The following is a 20,077-nucleotide window of genomic DNA, read 5'->3' as shown; positions in this document are numbered from 1 at the left end:
TGCCAATCTATGAGTTAAAAGTCAAGTTTTTAGACCTTTATTTTTCCAAACAATCTTCTAGAAACTTTTACTAACGAGCTTTCCCATACTTCTTGTTAGTCTTATACACGTTTAAGAATTAACTGTTATGTCAAAAGTTTATCAAAACTGATGAACAGCAACACCACCGAAAAAACCAGGTTGGCATCCTTTTTAAATTTTTGATATCCTCCCTACTCAGAATAATTAAAAGCTAATCTTGTTATGTTTCAATGAGTGAAGTAACTTTTATTTGCCCAAATGGTTTTCCCTCTTAATCTTAACAACGTTAAATTCAAAAGCCACACCTGAACTTTGGTCACTTACTTTAACACATGAAAAAGAATTCAAACTCAAACTGATCTCTTTTATTTTCAACTTTTAAAAAAATTAGCTGAGCGTGGTGGCACATGCCTGCAGTCCCAGCTACTCGGGAGGCTAAAGCAGGAGAATCACTTCAGCCCAGGAGGCAGAGGTTGCAATGAGCCGAGATCACACCACTGCACTTCAGCCTGGGTGACAGAGCAAGACTCTGTCTCAAAAAAACAAAACAAAACAAAACAATGACTTGTAACTGTAACTGCTGTATCATATTATTCATTACAGGTATTAATATTATACTTTATTTATACTGTATCTGGAATCCAGATAAAATAGTTGATTTAGCACAGAATTTCATATAATAAAGATCTACCTAAAAATAAATTCAGGACAGTTTGAAAGATATTTCAACATTGTGGTACTAGTGGACAGATCTTCCAAGTGGCAATATTATGTGTCACTACTATTCCATCTTGAAGTTTAAAAATCTTTAGGAAGAATTATAATGATACTTATAGGTACTATTTTTATTTCTGACAAATTCCTGCTACAGTTTCTTTCATTATCTACTGTAGCTAATTTATTTGCAGGCTCTTTCCCTTCTATGGTAGTGGAAATCTACTGAAAACAATACCTTTATCATCTCTATTCCTAGAGGAGTTTTTACAAAACTCCTCAATTCCAACAAAAGTAAATAAACTAGTATGAACTCAAAGTCTCCCAAAACCTGTATTGTTTCCTAATATATTATTCTTGTTACATTGTCTTACCCGTCAGTAATTTTTATCAGACTGAAGACACGCCTTGCCTTTTCTACCCTTTACTATTCCCTTAATTTTAAATAAAGTTCCTGTATTTTAAAAACAAATGCTATTCTTTACCATTTAGGTCAAGGTTACCCATTCATTAAACATATTAGGCCCTTACCATGTGCCAGGGAAAGTTCCAGATCCTGGAGGCACAATAATGGAAAACACATGGTGTTACCCTCAAAGCGTCCCAGGGTCCAGTGTGAAGCCTTTCCTAATTATCTCTGTTGAAAGTAGATTTCTTGTGGGCCGGGCTCGGTGGCTCACGCCTGTAATCCCAGCACTTTGGGAGGCTGAGGCAGATGGATCACCTGAGATCAGGGGTTCGAGACCAGCCTGATCAACATGGAGAAACCCCATCTCTACTAAAAATACAAAAGAGCTGGGCGTGGTGGTGCATGCCTGTAATCCCAGCTACTCGGGGGGCTGAGACAGGAGAATTGCTTGAACCTGGGAGGCGGAGACTGAGGTGAGCTGAGATGGCGCCATTGCACTCCAGCCTGGGCATACAGAGCAAGACTCCATCTCAAAAAAAAAAAAAGTAGATTTCTTTTCTCAGTGTTTAAAACTCTAAGAGTTCTTACATTTATAAGACAATGTGTGTATATGTGTGTGTGAGTGTGTGTGTCATCTATTGCTAAAATTAGAACCTATATAATAGGTACCCCAAATTATTTTCTTGATTAGAATGTTGGAGAGAAAAATTAAGAGTGTATATATTCTGTATCAAGATAAAATTATCCCTCAGAAAAAGTACTTACTACAGATTTCAAGATTAGAATGTGTGTGTTAGTCAGAAATAAGCTATTAGAGTCATAGAGAAGATTAGTGTTTGATAAACAGAGAATGGAAAAGACTTATCAAGCAGCAAAGAGAAAGGACTGAAGTAAAGAAGAGAAAATTTAAATTAAAAACGTAAAGCTTGAACTTCCTTTCATCTCCAAAGGTGGGAGAAGGAAGTTACAGTTCTTATAGCTAAGTAGCTGAAATGCAGCATACTACTTAAAAACAATCTAAGAATACAGATGTTTCTAGGGACTCTGAATAAGCAAAGTCACTAACCTCATTAATTCTTCCACTTTATCATCTACATCTAGGTCCTCTTCTGAGGCTTCAAAACTGTATGACCTCTGACCCATGCTGTTTGCATGGTAGCGAGTTGGTGACATCTTTCCATTGGATGTAGATAATCGCTCATTATTCTCCCTCCCATTTTGATTGGTAGTGCAAGGCTGTGGGGAAGTATCATAACTGTTGCTAGGTGATGGGGACATTCCCGAATGCTGCGTCTGTGTGGAAGCTGTAGCTGTAGAGGAAGATGCTGGGACATTGTTGGTACTATTCCCATATGAACTTCCTCCATAGCTGGACCTTCTTCCAAACTTGTCACTATGCTCTTGATCAAGACGGTCCAAAGTTTCCAAGGCATGGAGAATTTCATGTTTAGTCATTCCAGTACGCCGAAGTCGCTGAAGCAGATCTATCTGCTCTATGGTAAATCTGGGTTCATCTGTATAATGAGACATGGTTTCCAGCAAACTAAAAAAAAAAAAAAAAGATAAAAAGAAGTCTCTTTATTGACAGTATCTACCAAAGCACATATCATTAGAGAATGTTCAGAAGATGCAGTATTTCTACACAAGCTTCTTTATTGAAAATGAAAGCATGTCCCATGCTAGAATGATTGTGCCATGGCAAATGGATTGGTACAGATACTAAATGTGTTAGTAGGTGAACATAGGTGTAACATAAAACCTAATTTCATATGGCATACAATTTACATTTTCCTCAATTTTGGAAAATATCAGAACCAAAATTTTAGTTATGTAAATAATACCAAAACAACAGATTAGGTACATGGAATGCATTAAACCCAGGCTATGTGATAACTCAGAAGTGTTTTGCCCATCTCAAGTGTATTACTCTACATTAGAGTATTAATGGAAAATTGCTGAAAAAATAGTTTGTATTATATTATTTACCAACTATTAGCTACACAGACCTAGGAATTCTCTACAACCTCATTTAGTGAAAACAAATGATTTGCTAAGCTAAGTCTAAGCAAATGCTAATAACCAGCAAAAATATTTAAGTGGAAAAGAGAGGTACATTTAAAAAAAAAAAAAAAAAAGCACCATTTCATTCACTACTTAGCAATTTCCTAAGTTTTTCATCTCTGGTAATGCATTCTCTCTTAATAGCTACCCTGAGAAAGATCTTTCGTGGTTGTAGCCAGACAATGCTATTCATTTTTCTTAGGAAATTACTTTTACATGTTTCCTTTAACTAGCACAAGATACTGCAGCATATCAGAAAATGTTTTCTTAGGGTGAATAACAATATTAAGAGAGTAGTCAAATACCGTAAAAATTCTCACTGCTTGAATTCCTTTGTTGTTGTTGTTGTTTTGGACACAGAGTTTCGCTCTTGTCACCCAGGCTGGAGTGCAGTGGCGCAGCCTTGGGTCACTGCGACCTGCACCACCTGGGTTCAACCTGCCTCAACCTCCTGAGTAGCTGGGATTACAGGCACCTGCCACCAAGCCTGGCTACTTTTGTATTTTTAGTAGAGATGGGGTTTCAACATGTTGGTCAGGCTGGTCTCAAACTCCTGACCTCAGGTGATTCGCCCACCTCGGCCTCCCAAAGTGCTGGGATTACAGGTGTGAGCCACCATGCTCAGCCTTGAATTACTTTCTTATAAGACCTGACTTTCCCATTCAAGATTTTTTGAAGTGGTAATCTCTTTTATTTTGATATTTATTGTTCTAGTGCCAAATATAATGCATGGCATGCATAGGCTCTCAATAAGTGTTTGCAGATGGAAATAGATGTCAAGAAGTTTTTTCATCTTTCTCAAACAAACATCTGCTCTGGGCCAGTGCCCCACAGCTATTGAAAGTTTCACTGTTTCTTTGTCCTTCTACACAAAAACTTTATTGAACAGTCACTTCTAGGCAGGTATTGGGTAAGAGTTTCACACATAACATAATCTCATCCAATTCTCACAGCAACTCTCGTGGTAGATGTTCTTTATTCATTTCATTTTATGTTGATGGATTGATTGTTGAGGAAACTAAGGCTCAGAGTAGTTTTATACCTTACAAAAAATCTGAGTAAACATTAGGAAAAAGATTTAAGCCTAGATCTTATTGACTCCAAAAGCACACATCATTCTCCTTTACAATACCTTGCAGGACTTAACTGGAAACATATGATATGGGACACAGGCTATTCTACTCCTTTAAGTCTCATTTAAAGCCATTTAGATAAAACTACTCTAATTACTGATGAACCTAGGGGTCCTAGTAATAGTTTTCTACATTTAAAATCTTTGCTCCATCTAGAATTTTTATTGACTTAATAAGTATAAAAAATTGGGGTTTTATTTCATCCCAAATGGACAGATAGATGTCATATGTTTTTATTGAATATCTGTCTTCTCCTCTGATGTGAAATGCTGCCTTTATCATACACACAATTTCCATATGAATCTATATTACCTTTGGATAGTCTATTCCATTTTACTGATTGTTTTATCTTTCAAATTCTTTTAAAAATAAGTAGGCAGAAATCTAGAACTTTAGATGAAATCTCCCTAGTTTTAAAAACAAGCTCATTAAAATAAAACACAACCAAACACACATATTCTGTGGACCCAAACATGTTGCAGGCCATTTGTGCCCACGGGCCACAGTATCTGACCTACACCTACAAATGTTATGGTCTGATTTCCTCCGATACTCACTTGTAACAAGCTAGGCATCATTTTAAAAAGACCTATTTTCATGATTAGTATATTCTTTCTTGATGGCCTAAGTTCCCCCCACAATATTTTGTAATGAAAAATATTAAACATAAACATTATTATTTTCCCTTGAAAATGAAGTAGACCTGTTTGTTGCTATCTTCAGCCTTCATGTTATCAAAGTATTTCAGAAAGTGATCTTACTTTAGATGACTTCAATAACTGTTTTATTATATGGACAAAAATTCCCAATCACAGTATTTTCCTACAGTATTCACATCAGAGCAGTTAGTTATCTGTATACAGTTCTTCAAACTATTCCTGGTATGGAGCAGCACTCTGTATTAGCATAAAACAAAAGTAAGTTATATGACTTTCACTTATTACTGAAAAGTATCCATCCTAACACTTGAATTAGAATTGTCAAAACTAAAGATTTCACAGCATATAAAACAATCTAATATTTTATGTCATTTCAGATTCATTGACTATTAGAACCACTTTTATTCCAAGTCATAAAAGGAGAAACAATAGGCCACCTATTACTTTGTCTGCCTAGAACACCTCATTGTTTTCAAGCACATGTTCTTGGGCTATCACTCATAATACCCCACCTTCTGGCCAGTGGGGTGGGCGCACAAGAAAGCCAAACCTTGCTCTCCCCACAATTTTCTAGTCAGACAAGGAGAAAGATGAACAGTCACTATAACTGTGCTCGGTTTCAGGAAGATATTAGTCTGGTAAATTCCTTATTATACGGAAGCAGCTAGTTCATGGGAAGATGAAGCGGACATACCAAGAAACTTAGAACAGACCAATGGCAAAAGCTGTGCAGTGCTCATATCCCTTGTTCCAATAATCCCTAAGCCCCTGATACATCCCTGCTCTTCTTGCTGTTTTGTTTCATCAGAGAATACATTTCCCTTTATGTATCACCTTGTTCAAATTAGATGTCTGTGCCCTGCACTGAGAGGTCCCTAATGCAAACATAACCTAAAGCAAAATGATCCACAATTGCTAGAATGATCATTCATATGATCACTACAAAGCAAAATGATTAAGAGCATAACAAACAAGATCAAAGCATGCATGTGACACTGAAGATACGATATTTTACTGAGAAAACGCTGACACTAGAAGCTCTCCTGGATATTGAGAATAATGTTCCAATGTGTACTAATATAAACAAAGGCATATACACTGGCATTTCAAAATTTTATTTCTCATAATTTACCTAGTTTAAGCACATAATCATGAATTTATGGCAGTAAATGACCTACAAAGGTCATCTAAGTCCATGATACCAGCAATTCTTTTATAACAGAAAAAGATAACATGTAAGAATTGAATTAATTTTCTTTTGCACAAGGATCGTTCACAGGATAAGGAACATCTTTCACTTTAAATTACTAATCTGAATGCAGACTCAGGCCAACAATAATTGAAAATGATGTGAGAAGAATTTCAACATTGTAATAACAGAGAATGTTTAAGGCATAAAAGAACAATTAAATTCAGGAATTATGGCTCAGTTCATAAACTGATATTCTAAGAAAATATCATACCATAAGACCATAATAATAACTTTCCACAATACATTTTATCCTGACTTGAATATGTACCTAAACCCTTCTTGGATAAGGCATGAGGTCCAGAATATAATTTCATAAGCTAAATTCTACAAACATATAGAGCAGAGAAGATTAAAGCATTCACAAATAATTAACCTTGAAATAATATGGGTAGAAAGGACATTACTACCTTACTTGTAAAGCACCAACAGTTAGTAAAATTTTATTGAATAACAGCTTTTTCTTTAGCGCAATTCTGCTCTTTATTATCTAGAATGACTAGGCAAAATAGGTTAGTTTTGTTTTGCATACATGATATTTACTGCATGATAATTCAACACACTCTAGAGTCAATCACAATATTTTTATCAGAGAGTGAACTCTCCATCCTCTCAGGAATGTCACCTCATATCAAACTGTATATGTGAGTTACTGTCACAACTACTGGACTTCAAAATACATATACACTCAAGAGCTTAACAGACACTTTGGGAGCTTAGGCTGTGGCAGGGCTACTCTCTGTCAGCGGCTTCTCCAAAACCAGAGAGCTTAGGCTGCAAAAGACCTCAAAGCTTTTACACTTTGCAGGCCAGCACTTTCAAGCAATGAGGGGCCTTACTTGTGGTCTCGGATCTCAGCTATGGTGGTCTAATCAGTTTCTCCCAAGAACTGCTCATATAAAGGTACACTTCCACTTTTAGCCTTCACTTGAACACAAAGGCCTCCTTTCATCATAATTGAGCAAAGACACTTTAATAGCTTTGGAACACACTCACAATGTGGTTAATGTACCTCATCCATTGAGTGTATTCCCTGTGAAGTCTGTCCATGTTACTCTCCCCATCTTTAAGTACTGTTAAGTCAAGAAAAAATTCTCTTTGTATGGCAATAAACACTGTGATTCATGAAATCATACGTTGATCATCTTATTTCTACCATATGTAACAAAAATCCAAGTACAAACATGCACATTTATAGAGGGAGATATAAATTAGGTGTGGAATGAGAAAACTGGAGACTATTTAGACAAAAACCATCCATTTAAGTAACATTTATTGAGTGCCTACTATGTAACAGATTCTATGCGAGGCACAGAGGACACAACAAGGAACAAATCATGCAAAAATTCACAGCTTCATGATGCTTACATTCATTTCAGTAAGTATTAGACATCTTACTATTTTCAATAGCCATTAGACATCTTAACTCTCTTGAATGCTTAGCCATCTATCTCAGAAACTTCTAGGTTTTGAGCAGTTAAAAGTAATAAGTAATTTTATATTCAATTTAAAATTAATGTCAAAATTCAAAGTTGAAAATAGAAATGATAAAAGAGAAGGCTGATAGATTGAAAACAGCTATTAGCAAATAAATTTTTTTAAAAAGTGGGGAGGGAAACTAAGGCCCAAAGAGGTGAAGTGCCTTCCCAAGGATATAGCTACTTAGCAGAAAGTCAGGCTACAGTTCACATCTTCTAGGTCTGTTCCAGAAACTTTTCATTGTGTCATAGAATCTATTGGGGTGGGGGGGAACTATAATGAAAAGCCTAAATAATAAGGAAAACCTCTCTTAATATCTACTTATTGTTTTATAGAACTGTCAACCAAAACGGAAGAAATTTAAGCAAAGTGGAGACTCCATCAAATTTTAGAAAATACTTCTGCTAAAGGCACTCTGCATTAGACTCTAAAGATGCACTTAATGAGCTAATAGATACTCTGTCTTCTCTAATATCTGAAATTCCCGGAATACTTTTATTCAAAGGCCTATTTAATATGAACTGGTGGTTATAGTTCATATCCTAGCACAAAAACACTCTCAACACAATACCACTATCTCAATTTGTATTTTCTGCCTGACTCCAAAGAAAGGCTAGCACATTAGCTAATAGGCTTAACTACATTATCATGCCCCCAGCAGGTAAAGGAAAATGGTTAAGGTGCTAGGAGTTTTCACACAAAAGGCAACATGAAGGTGTATGCTTCCAGTAGGCTGCTTGTCACAAGGAATCCAATACTAGCTCTCTTGAACTGTTAGCCATCTATCTTGGATGCTTCTAAGCTTTAAGCAGTTAAAAATAATAAGTAATTTTATATTCAATTTAAAACTAATGTCAAAATTCAAAACTGAAAACAGAAATGGTAAGAGAAGGCTGATAGATTTAAAGATTCATTTCTCACCACATGATCACGACACTTATTCACCTTAATGTCAAACAGGTATACCATTCGATTCATTTCCTAAAAAAACCTTTCCAACTCTACGAACACCCATTGTCGAATCTGGATCATAATCATAATGACATCTTAACTTTATTAAAATGACTATGAAGATAAAAATCAAGAAGGACTTGATACTTACACCACTGGAAAGGAACTGAGCATACTTTACATGAGGCGGATCAATATCCTTTCCAGAGATGATCTGCGTTATCTACCATTCTGTAGAACAAAGATAGAAAATTGAGAAATATTAATGTTAATCAAGTGTTGAATAAAAATTTTAATTATATAACTTATGGATATCAAGAGTTAACACTAGCTAATCATGTTAAATACTATGTCTTCTGATTTGCATTCTACTGCTTTATTCACCATACAGTTTGATACCTTTCAGTTCAGACACAGATCTTCACAAAAAATGGTATTTACTATTCATTGTTTAGAAGCTAAAGATCATGAAGACAACTTACTAGCTGGTTAAAACCATAGCCATAGAGGCACCGATTTCCATTAACTCTAAGTTAAGATTATAAATTAGACAAAAGTTAAAAATGTTGATGTCAAAAACTCTCACATTAAAATACACATTCAGTACTGAATTACATTATGCATGGCCGAAGTGTCCAACAATGACTAATGATATATGCAAAATGTACAAGGTAAAGTTAGAAACCTTTCACATTTGTATGTTCTAAATTGTAGCATTAATGAAGATCCTGTTGTAGATAATTTTCTTGCTGACTTAAAAGACAGGCCCAGGCGCGGTGGCTCACACCTGTAATCCCAGCACTTTGGGAGGCCAAGGCGGGTGGATCATCTGAGGTCAGGAGTTCGAGACCAGCCTGACCAACATGGCGAAACCCCAACTGTACTAAAAATACAAAATTTGCCAGGCGTGCTGGCACATGTCTGTAATCCCAGCTACTTGGGAAGCTGAGGCAGGAGAATCATTTGAACCTGGGAGGCGGAGGTTGCAGTGAACTGAGATCGCACCATTACACTCTAGCCTGGGCCACAGAGCGAAACTCCATCTTGGGCTAGGGGGGTGAATCTGTCCTAAAAAAGTAGATATAAAGTACAAAATGAAACTACTGAAATTGTTCCTCATTGTAGTTCCTAGGCAAAATAGCAAACCAAAGACACAAAAATGATTACTGGCAAAACACATTTTTCACTATCTGCTCAAATTCAGTTAAAACATATGAAGCACCTGCTTGCCCTGGCATAGACACAAGAACCAAAATATGAGTAAGATATGGTCCCAACAGTAGAGGAGCTTAGGAGCTCATTAAATGGCAGAAGGTGGGGAGAATAGAGACTAGGGACAAAAATTATAGACACGCCTCTCTCGAATAAAAAGTATAACATTAAAAAAAGACTAAAAATAAAACGTTTATATGAATAACAATCCAGAAACTAATTTAGGTTAGAGAGAACTAGGAAGATTTCTTAGAGTGAAATCTGGCTGTTATTTGAGGATTAGAATAAGACTTCCACAACATCAAGGCATAGAGGGAGGTGAGAATCATTGGAGGAAAGATTCCAGGAAGAGGGAACAGTGAAAAGAAATTATGAGATTTATTTAGATAATCAGTAGGCTTGTGTTGCTGGCCTTTAACACAGTATGTGTGAGGAGTAGATGATCTGGAAGGGGATCCTGGCCTTTATTCTGTAATCATGAGAACCATGCAGCATGTTTACATGTAGCATGTTTAGCATGTAGCATGCACCATGAAAATAGAATAAAGGTCAGGATCCCCTTCTAGAGGGGATCTTTTGATAACTTCCATGCTAGGAAGTTATCATCAAAGACCCTGATTTAACAGACAAGAAAACAGATTAAGTCACTGATACAAATTTATGTAACCATTAGACACTGAATTTTGTCAGTTATATTCAGACATAAATGGGCTTAAAATATTCTACAAAAACAAAATGTTCTAAAAACAGAGGACCAAGCAAACAAGATGTTATGAATTCTCTCAATTTCACAAAGCTCTTCTGGCAGAGGAGACAGATTATTTTTTTTCTAATTGACAGATGTTTTGAAGTTATTTTAAAAATAGATTAAGAACTAAATAAAAATGGGTATTAAGATCACATCCACACTGAGTGCAATGGCTCACACCTGTAATCACAGCTACTTAGGAGGTTGAGGCAGGAGGATCGCTTGAGGCCAGGAGTTCAAGGTTAGTTTGGGCAACACAGTGAGTCCTCTGTCTCAAAAAAAAAAAAAAAAAAGAAAAGAAACAAACAAAAAAAATACAATCACACCCATTTGAATGCCTATTATTTAAAAAATAAACATAAAACAACAAGTGTGGCAATGATGTGGAGAAAATGGAATCCTTGTATGTTACTGGCTGAAATGCAAAATGGTGAAGTCACTACGGAAAACAGTATGTCAGTTCCTCAAAAAACTAAATACAGAATTACCATATGATCCAGCGATTCCACTTTTGGATATCTATCCAAAAGAAGTGGAATCAGGCTGTGTTCACAGCAGCATTATTCACAAAAGCCAAAGGTGGGAATAACCCAAATGTCCACTGGCAGATAAATGGATAAATGAAATGTGATATATATATAAACAACAGAATATTGTCTCAGCCTTTAAAAGGAAGGAAGTTCTGACACAAAAACATGAATGAACCTTGAAGACATTACGCTAAGTCTAACAACCCAATTATGCTAACAACCCAATCACAAAAGGTCAAATATTATATGATTCCATTTACATGAGGTACCTAGAGAGTCAAATTCAGAGAGACAGAAAGTAGAATGGCCGGTAAAATGGGCAAGGAATAATGAGAAGTTATTACTTAAGGGTACAGAGTTTCAATCTGTGAGGATGAAAATGTTCTGGAAATGGATGGTGGTGACTGCTGTATACTGTATGTATTTAATGACACTGAACTATATAAGTTAAAATGGTAGATTTTACGTTATGCATATTTCAACACAATAAAAAAGTAGAACATTATAATAAAAACCTTATATTAAAAGGCATTAGGGATATAAATTTATGGATGCTGGATCACACTCAAGCACCTGGTCATAGAAAACAAGCAACCTATAAAAGAAAAAGAGAGGCCGGGCGTGGTGGCTCATGCCTGTAATCCTAGCACTTTGGGAGGCCAAGGTAGACAGATCATGAGGTCAAGAGATTAAGGCCATCCTGGCCAACATGGTGAAACCCTGTCTCTACTAAAAACACAAAAATTAGTTGGGCGTGGTGGCATGCACCTGTAGTCCCAGCTACTCAGGAGGCTGAAGCAGGAGAATCGCTTGAACCTGGGAGGTAGAGGTTGCAGTGAGCCAAGATCATGCCACTGCACTCCAGCCTGGCGACAGAGCAAGACTTGGTCTCAAAAAAAAAAAAGAAAAGAAAAGAAAAAGAGATTATACAATTATAAAATATACAGTTTATGACCAAGATGTAAGAGTTACAAACACAAAGACCAAATAACATGAGAGGTAATAAAGCAAAAATCGTAACAACTTTAATAATTTTGTTTTTAAAAATATAAATGAGTTATTTCAGTATACCTTTTAGAATGAACAAATATAGTTGGGGAAAATTTTAAAAAGAGAAATTTGCTGTATTATCAATAAACATAATTTTAAAGATAAAAAGATACTTTGTAAACCTTTTAACAAAGAAGTTTTTTTTCTTTGTCCACTACCATAATTGATCACAAACATGGTAAAACAAAAGGTTTAATTTCATATATATAATCCAAACAATCTAGGGAAAAATGTACAAAAATAACTACTTATAAACTACAAGATAGTCATAAATAACCCTTGGATCAAAGAAGAAATCACAAAGGAAATTATGATCCACATAGCTATACACTGTATTATTCATAAGGAAAATCTAGGCCAGGAACGGTGGCTCATGCCTGTAATCCCAGCACTTTGGGAGGCCGAGGCAGGCAGATCATGAGGTCAGAAGTTCGAGACCAGCCTGGCCAACACAGTGAAACTCTGCCACTACTAAAAATACAAAAATCAGCTGGGCGTGGTGGCACGCACCTGTAATCCCAGCTACTCAGGAGGCTGAGACAGAACTGCTTGAACCTGGGTGGCGGAGGCTGCAGTGAGCGACACTGCATTCCAGCCTGGGTGACAGAGCAAGACTCCGCCTTGAGGGGGGAAAAAAAACCCAGAAAACCCAAATGACCCAACAAAAGTTGTATTTAGAAGTAAATGTATGGCCTTAAAGACTTTAATATTTAAAAATTCATATTCTTACTGTTTTAAAATTTACAGCCTAAATATTTTTAAAAGTCAAAAGAAAAAACAGTATTTAAAAAACTAGAAAAATAAAATATTATACATCAAAATAAGCTAGAAAAATGAAACTAAGAAATACCAGTTGAAATTAATATAAAATGAAGCTACAGAAGGCATAAGTCCAAATGTTGGCTCCTTGAAAGACTATTAAATAATTACACAGAAAGTCTAATAAAGAAAAGAGAGAAAAAAACTGCTAAGATTCCGAATGAAAAGAAAAATACAGCCATGGTATTGGGGGAAAAAAACCCTAAGAAATTATAAATGCAACCGCATGACAATTCATTTAAAAACCTAAAAGAGAAAAACGATTTCCCAGTAAAATAGAATATATCAAAATTGACCAAAAAATAAATTCTTTAGTTGAACCAAATAGCGTAAAATAAAGGTAATTAAGAATCCATATACAAAGAGGCATCAAAATCAGCTGAGTTCTCAGCAGATTCAATCTATTTTAAAAACAGAATTCTAATAATACTAAACTATAGAAAAATACAGGAAATGTTCCAATCCATTTTATGAAGCCAGAATTATTCAATAGCATACCTAATAAAGGTAGTACACAGAACATACCATTTCACTTAAAAATTAAATGTAAAAGTTCTAAGTAAAAACTCACATTAGACTAGAGTGCAGGACATAGGAGAATAATACAGTAGTCCCCCACTTTATCCGCTGTTTTACTTTGGCTTTCTGTGGTTTCAGTAACCTGCAGTAACCATGGTCCGAAAATATTATGTGGAAAATTCCAGAAATAAACAATTCGTGAGTTTTAAAATTTGAGCCACTCTTAGTAACTTAGAAACCTCATGTCCCTCCTTCAGGGCATCCACACTGTAGACCCTACCTGCCCCTTAGTCACTTACTAGCTCTCTAGATTATCACACTGACTGTCCTGGTATCAGTGCCCCTGTTTAAGTAATCCTTATTCTACAGAATGATGGCCCCAAAGCTCAAGAATAATGATGCTGGCAATTTCAATACACCAAACAGAAGCCAAAAGTGCTTCCTTTCAGTGAAAAGGTGAAAGTTCTCAATTTAAGTTAAAAAAAAAAAAAATCATATGCTGAGGTTACTAAGAACTATAAGAATGAATCTTCTGTGAAACTGTGAAGAAGGAAAATGAAATCTGCACACAGCATACATAGAGTTTGATACTATCTGCAGTTTCAGGCATCTACTGGGAGTCTCAGAATGTATTCCCAGTGGATAAGGGGGGTTCACTGTATACCACTATAATCTACACAGAAATGCAAGAGTGGTTCATTTTTAGGAATCAACATAATCCAATATGTCAACACATTTAAGGAAGAGAAATTATATGGTTATATCAATAGATGTTGAAAAGGCATTCAGTAAATGCCTTAGCAGCCATTTTAAAGAAAAAAACTCGGCCGGGCGCGGTGGCTCAAGCCTGTAATCCCAGCACTTTGGGAGGCCGAGACGGGCGGATCACGAGGTCAGGAGATCGAGACCATCCTGGCGAACACGGTGAAACCCCGTCTCTACTAAAAATACAAAAAATTAGCCGGGCGAGGTGGCGGGCGCCTGTAGTCCCAGCTACTCGGGAGGCTGAGGCAGGAGAATGGCGTAAACCCAGGAGGCGGAGCTTGCAGTGAGCTGAGATCCGGCCACTGCACTCCAGCCTGGGAGACAGAGCAAGACTCCGTCTCAAAAAAAAAAAAAAAAAAAAAAAAAAAAAAAAAAAGAAAAAAACTCTATGGAAAAGAAGGCTAGAAAAAAAACACTCTGGTAAAAACATAAGAAGGGAAAATATTATTCTAAACAGCAAAACACTAAAAGCATTTCAAATAAAATTAAGATTGCATGCACACACAATAAATATATAGAGTATATATGTGTGTAATTTCACTTTTATATGCATAAAATAATCCGTGGAAGAGATCCAATAACAGTGGTTACTTTGAATGCGGGGTTGGGAACTAGAGAGATTATGGAGAGGAATGGGAAGAAAGCTGTTCATAGGAAGCTTTTTAAAAAAATTATTTTAACCATGTGATTGTTATTACCTATTCAATAAATCAAATGAATAAAATTAGGAATTAGAGTGAGACGCCCACTAAATCCTTTATAAGTAAACACTGACTTAAAGTTTATAGGAAAAATGGTAAGACACAGAAAAGAATTAACTGGCAAAAATAATGGAATAAAAGAGAAAAATATCTTTTTGTCAATGATTTGGCAAAACAATGTCTAGAAAACTCAAGCAATTATATTGTCAAAAAACTGAAAAGCTGTGTGTAGGGGCTCATGTCTGTAATCCCAGTGGCTCAGGACACTGAGCCAAGAGGACTGCTTGAGGCCTGGAGTTCAAGACTATCTTGGGCAATATAGCAAAACCGGTATCTTTAAAAACAAAACAAAACAAAACCCTGAAATAAAAGAAAGTATTAAATTGAGATATGATACAATACATTTAAAAGTAAAAGTTTCTCTAATTGAGCAGGAAACACCTAGAAAAAGAATGGGAAAGAGATTTTCATTGACAGTGGTAAACTTTCCCAATATTTATGAATAACTATATTGAGAAAGAAGCCCAAAAGGTTTTCCTTTCAATTTAAAAATAGGACCTAGGCTGGGCGTGGTGGCTCATGCCTGTAATACCAGCACTTTGAGAGGCTGAGGCAGGCCAACCACTTCAGGTTAAGAGCTCGAGATCAGCCTGGCTAACATGGTGAAACCCCGTCTATACTAAAAATACAAAAATTAGCTGGGCATGGTGGCACACACCTGTAATCCCAACTACTTGGAAGGCTGAGGCAGGAGAATTGCCTGAACCCAGGAACTGGGGCTACAGTGAGCCGAGACTGTACTACTGCACTCCAGCCTGGGCGACAGACAAGACGCTATCTCAAAAAAATAGTAATAGTAAAAATAAATAAAAACAGGACCTAATAGAGCAGAAAGGTTTTGTTTATTTTTCAACTTTTATTTTAGACTCAAAGGGTAAATGTGCAGGTTTGTTACAAGGGTATATTATGTGCTGCTGAGGTTTGGAGTACAGTTGAAACCATCACCCAGGTAGTGGGCATAGTACCCAAGTTATTTTTTTCAACCTTTGCCCCTCATTTCCTCCTTCCCCTGTCTTGGAGTCTCCAGTGTCTACTGCTCTCATCTTTACATGCATGTGTACCCAAAGTGTAGCTCCCACTTATAAGTGAGCATGTGGTATTTAATTTTATTTCTGCATTAATTCACATAGGATAATGGCGTCCAGCTGTACCCACCTTGCTGCAAAGGACATAATTTTGTTCCTTTTACATGGGTAGTATTCCATGGTGTAAATGTACATTTTCTTTATCCATTCCACTGTTGATAGGGACCTAGGCTGACTGCATGTCTTTGCTATTGTGTATAGTGCTGTGATGGACACATGGGTGCATGTGTCTTTTTGGTAGAACAATATATTTTCCTTTGGGTTTATACCCAAAGGAAATAAAAGGATATTTTATTTATATCTATCCTGGCAATTAACCGGCAAAAATATTGGAATAAAGGAGAAAAATATCTTTTTGTCAATGATTTGGCAGAACACTAAAATAACAAATATTTATTTATATAATATCCTTTTATTTTCTCACACACACATATATATACACACACACACATACTGGAGATATATATACAGGAAATATATATATACTGAAGATATATATATACGATATATATATACACACACTAGAAATACATATACTGGAAATACTGTGTGTGTGTGTGTGTGTGTGCGCGCGCGCGCGTGTATACTAGAGACAGAGATATATATACTGGAATTGCTGAGTAGAATTTTTCCACTTTTAGTTCTGTGTTTCTTTTTTTTTGAGATGGAGTCTGGCTCTGTCACCGGGATGGAGTGCAGTCGTGCAATCTCGGCTCACTGCAACCTCCACCTCCTGGGTTCAAGTGATTCTCCTGCCTCAGCCTCCCAAGTAGCTGGGATTATAGGCTTGCACCACCACACCCAGCTAATTTTTGTATTTTTAGTAAAGACAGGGTTTCACCATGTTGGTCAGGCTTGTGGGGAACTCCTGACCTGAGGTGATCCGCCCACCTTGGCCTCCCAAAGTACTGGGATTACAGGCATGACCCACCACGCCCAGTCCATTTTTGGTTCTTTGAAGACTCTCCAAATTGCTTTTCACAGTGGCCTTGCCAACATCTGTTGTTTTTTGACTTTTTTAATAATGGCCATTCTGACTGGTGTGACATGGTATCTCATTGCAGTTTTGATTTGCATTTCACTGATGACTAGTGATGATAAGCATTTTTTCATGTTTGCTGGCTGCTTATAAGTCTTCTTTTGAGAAATGTCTGCTCATATCTTTTGTCCACTTTTTAATGGGGTTAGAACAGACAGTTTAAGAACTACTAAGAAAATTGAGCAAAAGAAGAAAACCAAAAGTGGACTTCTGACCAGAGAAGTCAAAAGCCAGTGTCATGAAATCAATATGGCACTGGTATAGAAACGGACACACAAAGGAGCAGGACAGAATAAAGATCTTAATTATAGATTACAGCAAGTACGGCACAATGTGCTATCAAAGGTTACATTTTAATTCAGCAGGAGAGAATAAATATTTTTTAAAATTATAATAGAAAAACTGGTTATCATCTAGCAAAAAAACAATTGCATTTTTATCTTATATTATATGTACAAAATAAGTATCAGGCAAAATAAAGACAAATGTAAAAAATCACAGTAACACATCTACAACAAAATTTAGAAGATGACAGGTCTTGTAGATATGCTTAACAAAGACCAGAAACTTCAAAAGATAAACAAAAGGTTAAAAATTCCTTATTATGAAAAAAAAAAAAAACTAAGCAGTTAAACTGAAAAAAATATGACATGTAGAGAAAGAGCAGATCCAAGTTATCAAGTTCACTCAAAAAATACTCAAATGCACTAGAAGTCAAGGAAATAACAGCTTAACAACGAGATGTCACTTCAGTAAAAATTTAAAAGATGTATCTTCAATCATGCTACCATATTTCATTGGTCTAAATGTGATTATGACATCATTTGGAAAGAAATATTGTGATATATATTAAAATTTAAAGAACTTACACCTTTAATTTAGCAATATATATATAGGAACATCACCTACTTTCCAATTTCTTTTTTTTTTTTTCCTAGTCAGTCTCATTCTGTCGCCCAGGTTGGACTGCAGTGGCGTGATCGTGGCTCACTGCAACCTCCGCCTCCCAGGTTCAAGCGATTCTCCTGCCTCAGCCTCCCTAGTAGCTGGAACTACAGGTGCCCAACAACATGCCCGGCTCATTTTTGTATTTTTAGTAGAGATGGGGTTTCACCACATTGGCCAGGCTGGTCTCGAACTCCTGACCTCAGGTGATCCACCTGCCTTGGCCTCCCAAAGTGCTGGGATTACAGGCATAAGCCATGATGCCCAGCCCCAATTTCTTATCTCTACAAAGCGTTGTTTCAATCAATATAGAAATGGCTAAACTACAATACACTTTGATCAATTAACATAAATCCAATCATTAAAAAGAATTAGGGTTTTATCAAGTGATTTGGTAGAATTTATTTAATGCAGTGTTGTGTAAAAAACAAAATGCTATTTTAAGAAAGCATAATATGATCAGATTTTTAAAAAGAAAACTACAACCAAAATATCCCTTTATATGTGTGTTCTGACGTCAGTTTGCATATCTAAAGGCATACATACATATGCACATCTCTATGTACAAGAGCATAGAAGACAAGAACAGGTGAGCAACACACAATGGAACTGGGGTGAAGAATGGGTGTGCGTATAGGATATGATCAGGAAGGAAAAGTGAATGGCCTGGGAAGCCAAGGAAATGAAGGAGGTAAAGAAAAAAAACAACTTGAGAAGAAAAAAAAAAAGACTATCCTTTTAAAAAAGTATATGGCCACATTTACATATATATGTATATGTAACAAATATATATATGCATATTTGATAAAATTATAAAAATTCCTACCATCAGAAATAAACTTTTAATTACCAAAGGACTAGAACTGTCAAAATATTACATGAAGTCAAGTTGAGCAATGAAGACGCCTACCATCAACAATGTTGACCTCTAAAGAAAAATATAATGAAGAAAAATCTGTTCGGAATAAGAACTTGTCGATACTGTATTGCCTGCAGGTGGCACAATGGCTCATTCTACTCTAGTTTTTCTTTTGAATATAAAAAGTAATTACTGTATAAGGTACAGAAAAAAGTAAACTTTGAAAAACATAAAATAAAAGGTAAGCTGACCTCCCACCCCAAACTCCTTCTTCTTTTCCACTCACACACCATACAGTTTCTTGTCATCCGTCCTTCTTCATACATCTTTGTACACGTGTAAGTACATCATCAGGGTAAAATACTAGCAGAACAATTGTTGTGACAGAGTATATACATTTTAAGTTATGACAGATTTTGTCAAATCGCCTCCCAAAGAGGCACCAGTTTATACGCCCATCTTCAAAAAATGCTGCATTGTGAATCCAATATGTTAGGTGACTTAAAATTGAATTTACATTGTACAGCTTGGCACAGATCTGTTTCACTCAATAATGGTACACACAGAAAGGGCAGAATATTTAAATCAGGGAAGAAAGAAATATTAAGAATGTAAGGCTTTTGGAAGAAAGCAAAGAATTAAGAAAGGGTGGCACAGGCAGCAAGTAAGCCATCATTGGGAGAGATGACAGGGTATACTACAGAGACCAACTAGTAAGACCCTTAAGCCCAGATTTGGATACTAAAAAAGAATCCCCAAAAGTTTACACACCATTACAGAGCCCCTTTTACTGCTCTTTTATTCCCTTACACAGAACCCAATTTTACCCATCTAAAATATCTATAAAAATAAAACCAAAAAAGTTTAAAATAGAAAAGTATGCAATGCTCAGAATCCCATAAATTAGACATTACTGGTACTTTCAATTTACAGACTAGAATATGAACCGCCTTCCTGACTATAAATTTTTAAAAAAATACATATATACATAAATATAAAAATAAACACAACTCATAGAGGAAAAAATATCATAAACTCCAGCAGGATAAAAAGAAAAGTGAACATCCTC

At 36.1% G+C, this 20,077-nt stretch overlaps 1 protein-coding gene across 15 annotated transcripts in view; it reads right to left on the bottom strand.

Annotated features, from left to right (window-relative positions):
- Positions 1-20,077, bottom strand: part of HMBOX1 (homeobox containing 1) — a 178,021-nt gene that overhangs the window by 94,561 nt on the left and 63,383 nt on the right. For all 15 annotated transcript variants that reach the window (XM_007962064.3, XM_007962065.3, XM_007962069.3 and 12 more), the window contains exons 2-3: positions 8,828-8,907; positions 2,211-2,687 (exon numbers count right to left, since the gene is read on the bottom strand). In XM_007962064.3, the coding sequence (XP_007960255.1) occupies positions 2,211-2,687; positions 8,828-8,850 (500 nt within the window). In that variant the 5' untranslated portion in view covers positions 8,851-8,907. The remainder of the gene's footprint in view (positions 1-2,210; positions 2,688-8,827; positions 8,908-20,077) is intronic.

Source organism: Chlorocebus sabaeus, chromosome 8 (assembly GCF_047675955.1).
Source record: "Chlorocebus sabaeus isolate Y175 chromosome 8, mChlSab1.0.hap1, whole genome shotgun sequence".
NCBI lineage: Eukaryota > Metazoa > Chordata > Mammalia > Primates > Cercopithecidae > Chlorocebus > Chlorocebus sabaeus.
Note: the sequence above shows the minus strand (reverse complement) of the source record. Positions and strands in the feature narration are given on the sequence as shown.